At 44.5% G+C, this 12,688-nt stretch overlaps 1 protein-coding gene across 1 annotated transcript in view; it reads right to left on the bottom strand.

Moving 5' to 3' along the window:
• The window catches only part of thsd7ab (thrombospondin, type I, domain containing 7Ab), a 176,958-nt gene that overhangs the window by 79,979 nt on the left and 84,291 nt on the right, over window positions 1-12,688 (bottom strand). The window contains exons 6-8 of the mRNA XM_061049857.1: window positions 11,231-11,434; window positions 5,755-5,949; window positions 1,731-1,968 (exon numbers count right to left, since the gene is read on the bottom strand). Of these exons, the coding sequence (XP_060905840.1) occupies window positions 1,731-1,968; window positions 5,755-5,949; window positions 11,231-11,434 (637 nt within the window). The remainder of the gene's footprint in view (window positions 1-1,730; window positions 1,969-5,754; window positions 5,950-11,230; window positions 11,435-12,688) is intronic.

Below are 12,688 nucleotides of genomic sequence, written 5' to 3'. Positions count from 1 at the left end.
CAAGTACACCATACAGCCCCACTTCAAAAATACAGAACTATCCCTTTAATGCACTTGTATGTGCTGTCTGAGCTGTTTGAACCTGTCGCTCAGTGTGCTTGGAGTACTTTTGATTTTCACTTCAGCTGTGGAATTCCTGTATGTCTTTATTTAGGCTCTCGAGTAGACGGAGCTCCCCTTACCAACATAGAGGTGATCTGTCACTACTACCACCTGACGTCCCTGACGCCCAGCCACCACCATCGGACTGTGTCGTCCCCACAACGACCACCGTCCTCCTTCATGCACGGCCTGCTCCGACCTCCACCTCAGCGGTAAGGAAGTGTGGACAACAGGAATGAGAGGATTACAAAGGAGAAATCCTTCCTGCATATTATCCCATGTTCTCTTTTGTAAAGCGTCTGGAGATAACACTTGATGTCTCTTGATGTCTCGTTTCCTTCAACATAATTATAATAAAGCTGAAGTTAAACAGATTCATAGGTTACATTTATATTGTAACCAGTCCAACCCGACATTTAGATGTGTTTAAAAGACATTTCCACTTTTGAAACAGAGCTGTTTTTCTCAGCCATTTTGATGTTCAAAGGGCTTGCCGTAGAACAAAAGAAGATCTAGTTTTTCTTTATCTCTTGCTGTCGAGTGAACCAGTCGAGGCTCCAGCTGAACTTTCTTGCAGACATTAAAGTCACCCCGACAGCGTCTTTTTTGTATCCGCCTCATGCAGTGTGGTCTTCAGAGCTCGCCACAAACATCTCCGTCGCTCATCTTCCTCATGATTAAATTGCCTTAAAGTATCACTCCCATTTAATTACTGTCATTATCATCAATGAGAAATTACCAGCGCCCGAAAACGGCAGGGTTAATTAGGCTTTCAGGGACGCGGGGAGATGACTTATTTATCAGTGGTCGCCTGTGAAGGGAAGATATGAATTGGGTGTTAACTTCACGTGGAGTGTGCTCTGCTTCCTTAACTAGCTCTGACTCACTTCACTCCTCCTGACTCCTTCTTTTGTGTCCTCATCCCAATTTGCTTTCAATGTCACACACAGTAACAGAGTGTTAGCGTTTCAATCCTGTTATGGAAACTTTAACACTGATGTCCTTTTCAAACAAACAGACAGACACATATCAATGAAGGCCCTCTCCATTCTGCAGCAGCTGCTCACAGATCAGTTTGTCCCGCAGGTATGAAAGGATTCTTTTCAATTCCTGCTGGTAGAATGACCGTTACCTTTTTTTCTGTGTTCATCAAGCGACACACCAAAACAAAAAGACGTTCATCAACAAATCATTCTGCACATCAAAAGACAACTGAAGCCCTCTCTCTCACTTCTCTTTCCCTCGAAAGTGCAGCTCTCTCTATTTGGGCGTCCGAATCAGTAAAATCAGCTTGTGTTGAGATGTCTTTGAAACGAAAACGTCCCCACTCTTGGATCTTGATGGCGCATGATTGAAGAGTACTTCTCAAAGGTTACGTTTTTTTTTTTTTAAAGGTGAGCAATTTTCATTTCAGCGTATCTCTCCTGCAGCTGATTTCACAGTAAAAAAAAAAAGAAAAAGAAGAAGAAGGCCCTTCAAGTCAGCTAGGCAGGAAATGACCATTACAGTTTCATAGGAAAAATAAACAAGCGTTTTCAGAATCAGAATCAGAAATACTTTATGAATCCCAGGGGGAAATGTGTTAATTGTTGTTGTTTTAAAGGAAGCAGTAAAAAAGAAGCGCTTACTTCTTGGGTGGCACCTGTCCCACGTTGACGCGCACGCAGATGACCTTGCGAGTCTGCATCCCCGTGGAGCAGGGACCCTGACGGTTGCGGACGACAGTGGAGATGTTGAGGGAGGAGGCGGAGGGGTCGTCGGAGCACGGTCCCCAAGGCCCCGTCTGCCAGTGATAGACCGTGCAGGCGTGCTCGTTACAGTTCCGTACCTCCTGGAGAACGCTGCTGTTCGGGCACACGGCGCCACCTGAGAGTAACAGACACGGCGGAGGTGAGAATATGGAAGAGAAGAGAAGAGAAGAGGAAGGAAAAAAAACGGATGGGTCTCCTTTGTGTACAGAGCTCAACTGTGACCGCCCACTTGTTTGGCGGCTCTGGTTCCAGAAGTGAAATGTTCCCCTTCCAATCCCACTTACTGCATATCAAGAGAATGAAGCCTGTAACCATGACAACCAGCTACCCCTATACTCGTGACTATAGAACATTTGATTCAGCGACAAAAAGTTGTGAAAAATTTAGAAAAAGGCAAAGGTACAAGACTGTGTACATCATTTTCATCCGGAGTCAAGGAACTACAAATCCCACAATCCATTGTGAGTGATACCTTTAAAGTAACTTTAGTCGTTGTTATCGTGTTTATTATCTTAATACACATGATGTACTATGTTGTAGTTTGTGTTGTTAAATGTATGAACTACATTCACTGCTTCATATCAAGGTTATTAAAACATTTTGTGTTAGCTGCTTCAGCAAAATATCTGTCTGCACTCGGCACTGAGAATGTGAAAACACATCTCTGTTGTTCCTCTTTTATTCTTATTTGTTTTTCAAATTTGCTGTGTTTCCAGACGACTTTATTTTGACATCTCATACATATTCTATTTGTCTCGGTAAAAACCTTCTTCTTGCTTTATGTGGTGCCTGTTTTGTTTGTCAATTTATTTGATTTCTTGGCTTTAAAGCTCAGTAATGCACTTTGTTTTCAGTTTGTCTTTTTTCATCTCTTCCTTCTTCATTTTATTCTGTAGCACTCAGAGCTGCCCCCCCCCCCCCCCCCCCCCCCCCCCCCCCCCCCCACTCCCCTCCTGTATGTAAGGTGCTGTATAAATAAAAAGGTTTGATTATGTTTCAGGTGTTTGCACATTCTGTACAACCAAGCTGTTTTCATGCACATATTTCAGTGTTCCAGTTGGTATATATGCTTCAGAGAGAGGAGTTGTTGACTCCAGCTGTCGGTGTCAGGTCAGACTCTCAGCGCCCTGTTCTGCTGTGTACAACCTCTGTTTATTGTTTTTCCCTTGCCCAGAATAACACGCCTGTTTGCGCCTTTCTGTCCCACTCTCATTTCTCTTTCGAGGCGGCAGTCAGTCAGTCAGTCAGTCAGTCAGTCAGTCAGTCGGTCAGTGGTCGGGTCGATGGACGGAGAGAGCCCTCTCCGCTTTAGAGTAACTGCCGACACTTAGGGGCTTTCAGCAGAGATGGAGAGGCGTTGCGGGACAGCGAGTCCTCCACACCTGTATTTGTCTGCCGGGAGTTGACAGAGAGCCAGCTCCATAATGAGCGGCCCTGTACACACTGTTGGGCCTGAATCACACACTGCCAACTCAGACAAATCTCCACCTAATGATCACTGAGAACGACTTCCTCTGGTGACTGTGCCATGCCAGCACAGCTGACTAACAGCGTGCCCATGCCGGTCCCAACACATGCACGACACAGCGCCTCAAACGAGCTGCTGCTGAACAATCACCTACAAACGCTGCATGTCGGACCATGTGGACAGAATGAAAACAACTTTCAGGAGACACACAACACCACATGATGCGGCAATAAACAAAGACAGCATATGGGTGTTATATCAGCATGTTTGCAGGATCCTTCACAAAGAGCTGAGCAGAGTTCATAAACCGATATAAGAATCAGGATGCAGTTAATGCAGAGATCTGATAGTCGGCTGTGCGAGGGCTGGGTTCACATCATCGTGCTGACTGCATGTCATAAGTATGCATGCAAATATTTTCAGTGAGGCTAATGTTAGCTTAGCCTCCTCCAATTTAGCTGCTGAGTGGACACAATTTGATTTCTTCTCCTGAGCCGTGGGTGCAGAGACCTGTTGATTAATCAAGTTTTCATATGAAGAAATATAATTTATCAGCAAGCAAATCATCGAAAAACAACAAAGTGTGTCCTTGGTAAGTTTTAACTTGTTGTTTGATTTGCGCTCTTGCCTGAGGCAGGATGCAATTCTCCTCTTGTAATAGATACATAAAAGATAAGGTATTCCATAAAAACCTAACTTTCAGTCAATCTAACGACAGGCTGAGAGCTGGAGCTGAGGCGGGATTTAAGTCTCTCGATGAACCGTCACATCGCGCCCACCTGTCAATCATGTCAGCTACGCACCTAACTATGGATAACAGGTATCGTTCTTAGATCAAAACAGAGCCGTTTAAAAAAAAGAAAAAAAATCACACCCCGTACAGTGTGTGCCCATGATGACAATAACTAATCAGACCTATTTAGTTTTTTGAACCAGGCTGTAAACATGTTAATTTCTGCTGTAAAAACGTCTTTTTGCCTGTGGTGTGTATGTGACTTCCTGTGTTCCTGCAGCCAGCCTCTAGTGGACACTCGACGAACTGCATTGGCTTCATTTCAAGACCGGAGGTTGCCGCTTGGTATAAACTCTTTAAGTTTAAGTTGGTACTTACAGTGATTGCTATCCAACCTTCAAACTATACATCTTAAATATGATTTGACCGATGGCTATTAGTGAGCGACACTCAGTCCCACGACAATCACCTACAAACTAAGTGTGAGCAGTTTGATATAAAGGTTATTGATTGAGCTTATGAATGCGTTCGTTAGCACTTTATTCTCTGCAGACATATTGGTGATTGCTTATTATTTTTAACCCTTCATCTCAAAGCTTTGAGAGGTTGCTTCAGTTTCAACAATTGATTTTTTTTCTTCACTTTATTAATATGCAAGACAGGAGCCGGAAAAACCTGCCAAGGAGCTCAAAATCTAATCAGATAATCTGCTCTGCTGGGGGAACCTGTGGTGAGGATACAAAGCTGCTATCAGACAGTGTTCTTTAGTGTGTGTGTGTGTGTGTGTTCAGAAAACAAACGTGTCTGAACAGACGGCAGACAAAACTTTGATATTGTTTCCTAAAGCTACGACAAGTACAGCTGCTACATTTCTAGACCAAAGTCAAAGATTTACCGAAAAGTTCAGGAAACTTTGGCACCCGAGAAAGACCTTCAAAAAGTAAAGATATAAAATATGTTAATGTGACAGGTGAGATAAGCAGAGCATGAGCTAGTTGTAACGCCAAGCAGCTACAAGCAGCTAGCACAATCACGCTACTTCACACATGGCCAACGAGGCCTGACTCCACTACAACAGGCTGAATATGTTCAGAATCAATTAAAAGTCAGCCTGAAGCTGTTATGATAATGCCGTTTTTTTTAAAAGTCAAAACAAGCGTACACTTCCTTTTTTTTCTACTTTCTACTACTTGTAGACACATAGCTAGAGGTTTGAAACAACTACCAGCAAGCTTTAATTACGAATGTTACCCTCCATCACCGTGATCCAGGCCACAACCATCGCAGTGACTGTGAGGGAAACACACTCCGATAAGACACAGAGACATGACACAAAGGGAGAGACACACACACACACACACACACACACACACACACACACACACACACACACACACACACACACACAGAGGGGTTGGAACCAGAGAGAATGAGCATATGCAGAGAACTGATGTGAGGAGCAGATAAAAAGTGAGTGTCAGGCGAGGAGACAGACCGACTGAAATAATCACCAGGACAGATAAGCAGACTGTTTGAGATAAGGACAAATGCACATGCAGACAAGTGTGAAATCCACACATTCAGTGAGCGACAGCAAAGGACGAACTTGAAAGGCCATGACTAAGCCAATATCCAAGCCCCATCTGCATACATTTGCATACACGATGGCGCACGAGGCTGTCTGGCAGGTGGAGGCTCACCTTCCCCGGCGTTGTAGGCGAGAATGGAGCGCGTCCTCAGCTGCTTCCCCTCGATGGTTTTACTCGAGCACGTCTGTGAGCAGGTGGACCAGGGCGTCCAATCGCTGAGCACACAGTCCCTGGAGCAAGGCACCTCGCACGGCACGGGCTCTGGAACCGGAGTGGACGAGCAGAGACCTCTGTCCACTTCTTCTCCTGAGGGAAGAGGAGAAAACAACATGATCAGACTTCAGGTGGAGGGAGAGATCGACAGACCTCAGAACTCGCTGAAATGGGGGAATTAAGGAGCAAATGTTGAGTTTGATATTCAGAGATTCATTCATCACATAGAAACCAACCGACCTTGGATCGGGGCCTTAGATTTGATGTTTTCCAACCTTGATTTACTTTAATTTCATTTGAACTAACATCCGAGTTTCCTGGAAACGACTCCAGGCCCTGGTGTTACATTTAAAATAAAACAGCCGAAGAGTGAATGTCAAGAGTGAATACTGAAAGCCAAAGCAGCCGTTTTCTTCTGAATTGGATTTATCGATATATTACTTCCAGGTTTCCATCTGTGTTTCCAGGTAAATGTTGTTTGTCAGAAAGTACCATCTGTGAGGGAAGTTAATCAACAACTGCGATGCTTTTACAGAAAAGCAAAATAAAGGAATGTTTTTAAAATGAGGGAAAATAAAGTGTCACTCTCTGGGTTTCTATATTTACATTTGTATCAGTGAAATTATAACTGGACCTCATATAAACCTTAAATATTATTAAGGCGGGATGCCTGTAGCCTATTGGTTAGTGTGCGCATCCCATGTACGCAGGCTGAAATCCTCAAGAGCGGTCAGCCCGGGTTCAAATCCGACCTGTGGCTCCCACCCGCATATCGTTTCCCACTCTCGGTTTCCCTGGTCTCTGACTCTGCCCTGTCTCTAAAACAAGGCATAAAAAGCCCCAAAATACATCTTAAATATTTAAAGGCTGGGGACAAACTGTTCGATTGTGAATGTTGTGGTGTTGTACACTATAGCACTGCACGAGTGAAATGGTTACGATGCACAAACAAAACCTGCAAATGATGTTCTCACTGTATGAGTCAAATCAGGGTGAAGCATGAAGTTTTGTTTGAAAACTCTCTTAGAAGGAACTCAAAATCAAAGAAGTGGTTGCTGTTTTGATCGCGAGCAGAAAGACGGTCGCTACAATTCTAAAACATCGAACAGACATGCCACAGCTCGAGCATCCTGCTTCCCTATTTTCTGACCTCATCACATAACGTGTTGCCATGGTGCTTTCAGACGCTGTGCCGCTTTGTACAGGCACAGCAAAGTTTGTATGCTCACAATAATTTATTGACCCCTTCTGTCTGCACTAATCACATCCCAGTTTAAGTAACACGAGATAAGGGCAACATAAAGATCTTCTTAGCTTCAATCTTCAATGGCATCAAAAATGATGTGTGTCCAAAGTATCACTTTTAAAAGTATTTTAAAAATTGCAAACAAACATCTGCACACAGAAAACTATGAGCTGCCTGAAGAGTGGATTTCAATTTAAGTCCCACCTCTGGCAAGGCAAATAGCCAATCACAGTTAAGGGATTTTGGGCACCCTCTGGACACGGCCCTGAGTCCACTGTGTAAGTATGCTGTCTCATAACAACATTTCGGACATGGCCGACATTCATCCGACAGGAGCAGCTGATTGGGCCGTGAGCGTCCCTCATGTCCTGCAGAACACTGCAGAGCAAACAATGTGCAATGGAGCCGAAACTGGCCAGACTTCAACATCAGTCGTGCTGCTCAAACGAACCAAACGGCCTTGATTCACACAGTGAACGCCCGGCTTAATGCAACCAAGACATCCTCATTTGTTTAACCTATTTAAATGAACAACAGCGTTTCCTCTTCAGCACTCTGTTCGTGTTACAAAGCCAGAGCTGCAGCGTAAACAAACATCGTTTTTTGTTAGTTTTTCTACTAAAAATGTAAAAGTTTATTATACTAAAAGTTCACGCTGTGTTTTTGTGCATTTTGTCGTCCTCCTCACACTGAAAAACAACACTTAAAGAGAGAACATAAAAAAAGTGCTTAATAATTTAAGGGGAAAAGAAAATGAGCCTGATGAAGCGCTGATTGAAACACACTGCTTTCCGTTTACAATCGAGGATTGACTGGGTGTTAACCGGGGTAATGAGAATACACTTAAAGCCTCATAGATTCACTGCCTCTTAACTGCACTTCTCCAGTATGGAGACGAATGGAGTAGCTGGGAAAAGGAACAGCTGGGCGTTTTAATTGGTGGCTCGATGTCAAGCCCACAGACCATCTCAGATTGTCGGGACGTGCTTGTTTTTCCTAAGACGTCTGTTTTTCACTGAGACAACTTTGGGAAAGATTTTCTCCACACTGCCGTCAGTACCAACCTGGCATCATTTGACAGAATCCTGAGGCTGCTCCAGAAACCAGAAGGAGGAAATCTGCTAACACCAAGTGAGGATTTCATGGATACTTAACGCAAACAAGAGAAGAGAAGAAGTTTTTATCTTTTATTTCTTCTTCTGTTCATTTGACATCCTGTGACACGAAGAGATCTGGAAGCAGGGCACGTTTGCAAACACCATGATGGACTTCCTGTGGATGGAGGTGGAGCTGACCGACATCTCGTTTAAAGATTCATGTGCGACATCAGTGTAATTTAATAAATTATAAGGTTATTTCTAACTAAGTAAAGCCATAGGCACATGTCCACCTGCCGTTATTTCCAGGCAGAAAAAGTTCTCGCTGTTCTTACATGACGCGTTTGTGAGCTGAGAGGAAAAGCGCTGCACGTCCGTCCTGTCCCTATGACAACATCCTCTGTATGATCGACACTGCTCCGTAAATTTTTACTGCATGTTTTTTTTTATTTTACATCGTTTTCTAGCCGATCAGACACGGAGCGAGGAGGATGTGGGTACAAGACACGAGCTGTATGCGGCAAATCTACGGGGGAAAAAAGAGCGCAAGTTGAACGATTTTCAATTTGAGCGCTCGGAGCGGCCGCACAAAAAAGTCAGAGCACTCGGAAACAAAAAGACTGTGGAGCGCTGCGCTTTTTCTCCGGGCGGCCACTTTCTGCTGCAAACGCTCTCTCATTGAAAACATCATCTTGAGCCCAGACTTCCTTCATAAACCTTTAAAAACATTTAAAAAATAAGCCCAACAAACAGGCGGTAAAAACAGGAATTGGACCCAGTGAAATGGGTTTTGTCCTATGGAATAAATCAACACATCACTCATGTGTTTCCCATATTGACTTGACAGTTGATTAGTACCACTTTCATGGATTATCGGCAGAATATTCATCCAGATGCACTCTCGACTCCTGCTATCTCCATAATGAAGTGGCACTGAACATAAAAGGAGCAAACTCACATGGGGTCCCCACATTTTTACACCATGGTTCAATGTTTTATTGATGAGCTTCTTGCATCAGCCATAAGTGGATTATATTAACCCACATACTCGCCTGTGTTGCTTCATGTGCTGCTCTCCAAAGCAGAGAATACCCTCCCCTCCCCCTCCTGTTAGCGATGCATACGCCCGGGAAAATGTAAACCTGTCAATGGGCTGAATGGGAATTTCAAGCAGGAGGAGAATTGCCGGAGCTTCAGAAGTCGGCCCGGGCTTGACTTTGCATTAAGATGTCACTTTGACAGATACGCAGTGAAGCAGTGATGACTGAGCAGACACGGCAGGAAAATAAGAAGTGACAAGGGACCCCAGCACTTTTCAGGCTTCTGGGAGAGAAAACATGAATGAACAGAACGCCCACTATGAGAGCTAAACCGCCGCTGCTCAGTGTGCAGGAAAAGAAGCCGCTCTCCGCCTAAGTAAGCAGGCAGTCAGCATGGGGAACATCGATAGCCAGCTTCAATAACATTTGTATCGACCTCCGTTCTGATGTCTGGGCGCTCCGGCTGTGTGGCCTTTTTCTCTTTTATGGCTCGGACACACATCGAGAGAAAATATACAGCTGACGACGCAGTGAAAAACCACTGAGGCGAGAAACGGAGTGAAAATCCAAACAGAACAAATCAATTTTCATCAGATGAGGGAGGGAAGGTGGTGGTGGGGGAGGATCAATCAGCCGAAGTCAGGTGAGAAAGAACAGTGCAGGGACTTTGCAACGGAGTGTGCGATGGGAAAAACTTCACTGAATACCTGCAGTTGATGTATGAAGTGTGATTTGTGCGAGGCGTTCGGAGGTCGAACAAGTTCTCAAGTGGGGGGAAATATGAAGAGAGTTGCCGCAGAGGAGCAGAGGCTGAAGATTTACTTATTACATTTGGAAGGGAATGAGTTTTCTTTTCTAGAGCTGCACCTCCCTCTGACTTTACACTCGGTTTAAAGAAACACAGCATGTAATTTGTCTAAAAATATAACTGAAAAAAAATCAATAATGGGTTGTACGTGTATTTCATCCACAACCTGAAGGCAGGAGAACGTCTGCAACACCTCCTCTAATATTAAAGATTTACAGTAATAAAATGTAGCAGTAAAAAATCAGGAGCAGCAAAAGGGCACGAGATAGTCCAGGACCCAGGGCCGCGGAGGATTGATTTGATTTAGTGCGAGGAAGGTTTAATTGTGCGTGCAGAGAGGAAGACTGTAATGAGAGAGACAGCGGGAGAGAGGAGAGGTGGCTTCGCTGAATCAAGCAAGCGTTAAAATAGAAGTAGAACGGTAGGAGGGGAGGGGAGGAAGGAGCACAGGAGGGAGGGGAGTCTGGGGAGAACTCAGCGCAAAGTTGGTGAATGGCAGCCTGAGAGTCAGGTGGAGGAAAAAAACACACACACACACACACACACACACACACACACACACACACACACAGAGCTCCACAGGGAGAGTTGGAGGGTCAGTGAAGAGGTGACTTTGAAGGACGTTGGATTTCTGTCAAACGAGGTCAAAGCTGTTTGATTTCACTGCAACTGAAGCGTCGTCAAAACCAATACATTTAGTGGAAAAAAGCTTCAGAATTTCAATCATCAATGCTGTCTCTGCAGGAAAGATTTCAGCCTCTGAGTCCTCTGCATGTTATGAGAAGTGTTGATCAACTTCACACTTGGCAGGTGAATCAGTGGAAAAAAAAAGTGGATATTTGGATCGAGGGAAAGAGATGCCCGTTGTCTGTAATGTAAAAACAGGATCCTATGGGCATGCACTAAAGGAGAGATGTCAGAGTGAGGGATGCTGGTGGTGGGGGGGGGGACCAACTTCCAGATTTGATCCGCACTGGGACTTGAACTGGCAACCCTCCATTTCCCAACCCAAGTCCCTAAGGACTGAGCTACTGCTGCACCCAAATAAACCAGCAATTTGAGATGCCAGTATGGATGCTCAATCTGCATTCATATTCCTGTTTGTAGAGATTACTCCAGATCATAACCAATAGCATCCATGACTGCAGCGCCACATGTAAGGTCAATGCATCGCCTCTCTTACCGGTACTGTTGACACACATGACCTGTGCGAGCTGAGACCCGGGGCCACACGGCTTCTCCTCGTCTGGCATACACTGATCCAAACCGACCAGCTGCCAATCGTGACAACTGGGCTCATCGCACGGCACCGCCTCCACCAGGTGGGGGCAGTTCTCGGGCCCTCCGGTTGGCTCGTTGGTGATTCGTCGTCTTCTCAGTTTGAAACCTGCAGAACAGAGAGTGTATTCAAAAGCCAAAACGTAACTAAGCTCAGCCGCCATCATGTCTTTGTATGTTCTTATTGATTCTGCGACGGCACAGTATTGGTGTATATGCACGTTGGGTTTAGGTGTTGTGGAAGCTTCCTATACACACACAATCAGACATGCACACACACACACACACACACACACACACACACACAGCACTGCGCTCCCCCGCTGGTACAGCTGATCCTGCCTCGCTTCTGCAGCCCCTCTGTTAACATGTCTGAAGATGGTATGGGGGGGATCACTTCGACCACCCATTACGCCTCTGCACCAATTAGATTGAAGGGATGTTAATATCCCGTTTTTTTTTGTTTTTTTTTAAAGATTTATTTTGGGCTTTTCATGTCCCTATCAAGAGACAGGACAGTAGACAGAGTCAGAAATCAGGGAGATAGAGACCAGGAAGCGACATGCAAGAAAGGAGCCACAGGTCGGACTCAAACCCGAGCCGTCTGCCTAGTGGACCACATGGGCCTCACGCACCAACCAACCAAATCTTCAGTTGAATATGTCCTTTTAATTTTGTGATTATGACTTTATTAAGCTTGGTGGTTTTAGGAAAGTGGAGGAACCTGAGTACAGATTCCCTCTCTCGATGTTCGACGTCCTTGTTCAGCTTATTACTCTCTGAAGGCCGAGTGGCAGAGACAGCTCATTAATACTGACTGAAACACTTTACACTGTCCCCACATGGAGCAGAAATCTAACTCTTACTGCACATCCTCCTGCCGTATGAAGTCTGAATGCAGAATAATGTACACGTGAAGTCATGCAGAAATCAGCCTGTGTCATATTTAATGAGCTTCAGTGAACTCCGTGTGGATCTCTTGATTGCTGAAGAAGAATTAACTGTTGAATTCTGCATGATATTTTGACATCAGAGCTTCACCCACTGCTTCCTTTGAAACATTTGACCCTGACGATGGAATAATAATAACGTAGCTGCAGCATCTCCAGCTCTCGTAGTAACTGATGTATTTTTAAAACGCTGTCCTGCTACTACTGGAGCAGGTCGTCATTAACTATTGAGCGCACTGCTCTGAAGCTTCACTGTGCGTTTACAGCTGGTGTAAAAAATTATACTAATATCATGAAGTTAAACTTTAATTAAGATTGTTCATAAATATTCATACGGTTCAGTAATTCTGTAATCTTTAAAGAGTTATTTTATTGAGTGTTGGAGGAGAGGAAACATTTATTGCACTGTAAAA

This window comes from Labrus mixtus, chromosome 11 (genome assembly GCF_963584025.1).
Source record: "Labrus mixtus chromosome 11, fLabMix1.1, whole genome shotgun sequence".
Classification (NCBI taxonomy): domain Eukaryota; kingdom Metazoa; phylum Chordata; class Actinopteri; order Labriformes; family Labridae; genus Labrus; species Labrus mixtus.
Note: the sequence above shows the minus strand (reverse complement) of the source record. Positions and strands in the feature narration are given on the sequence as shown.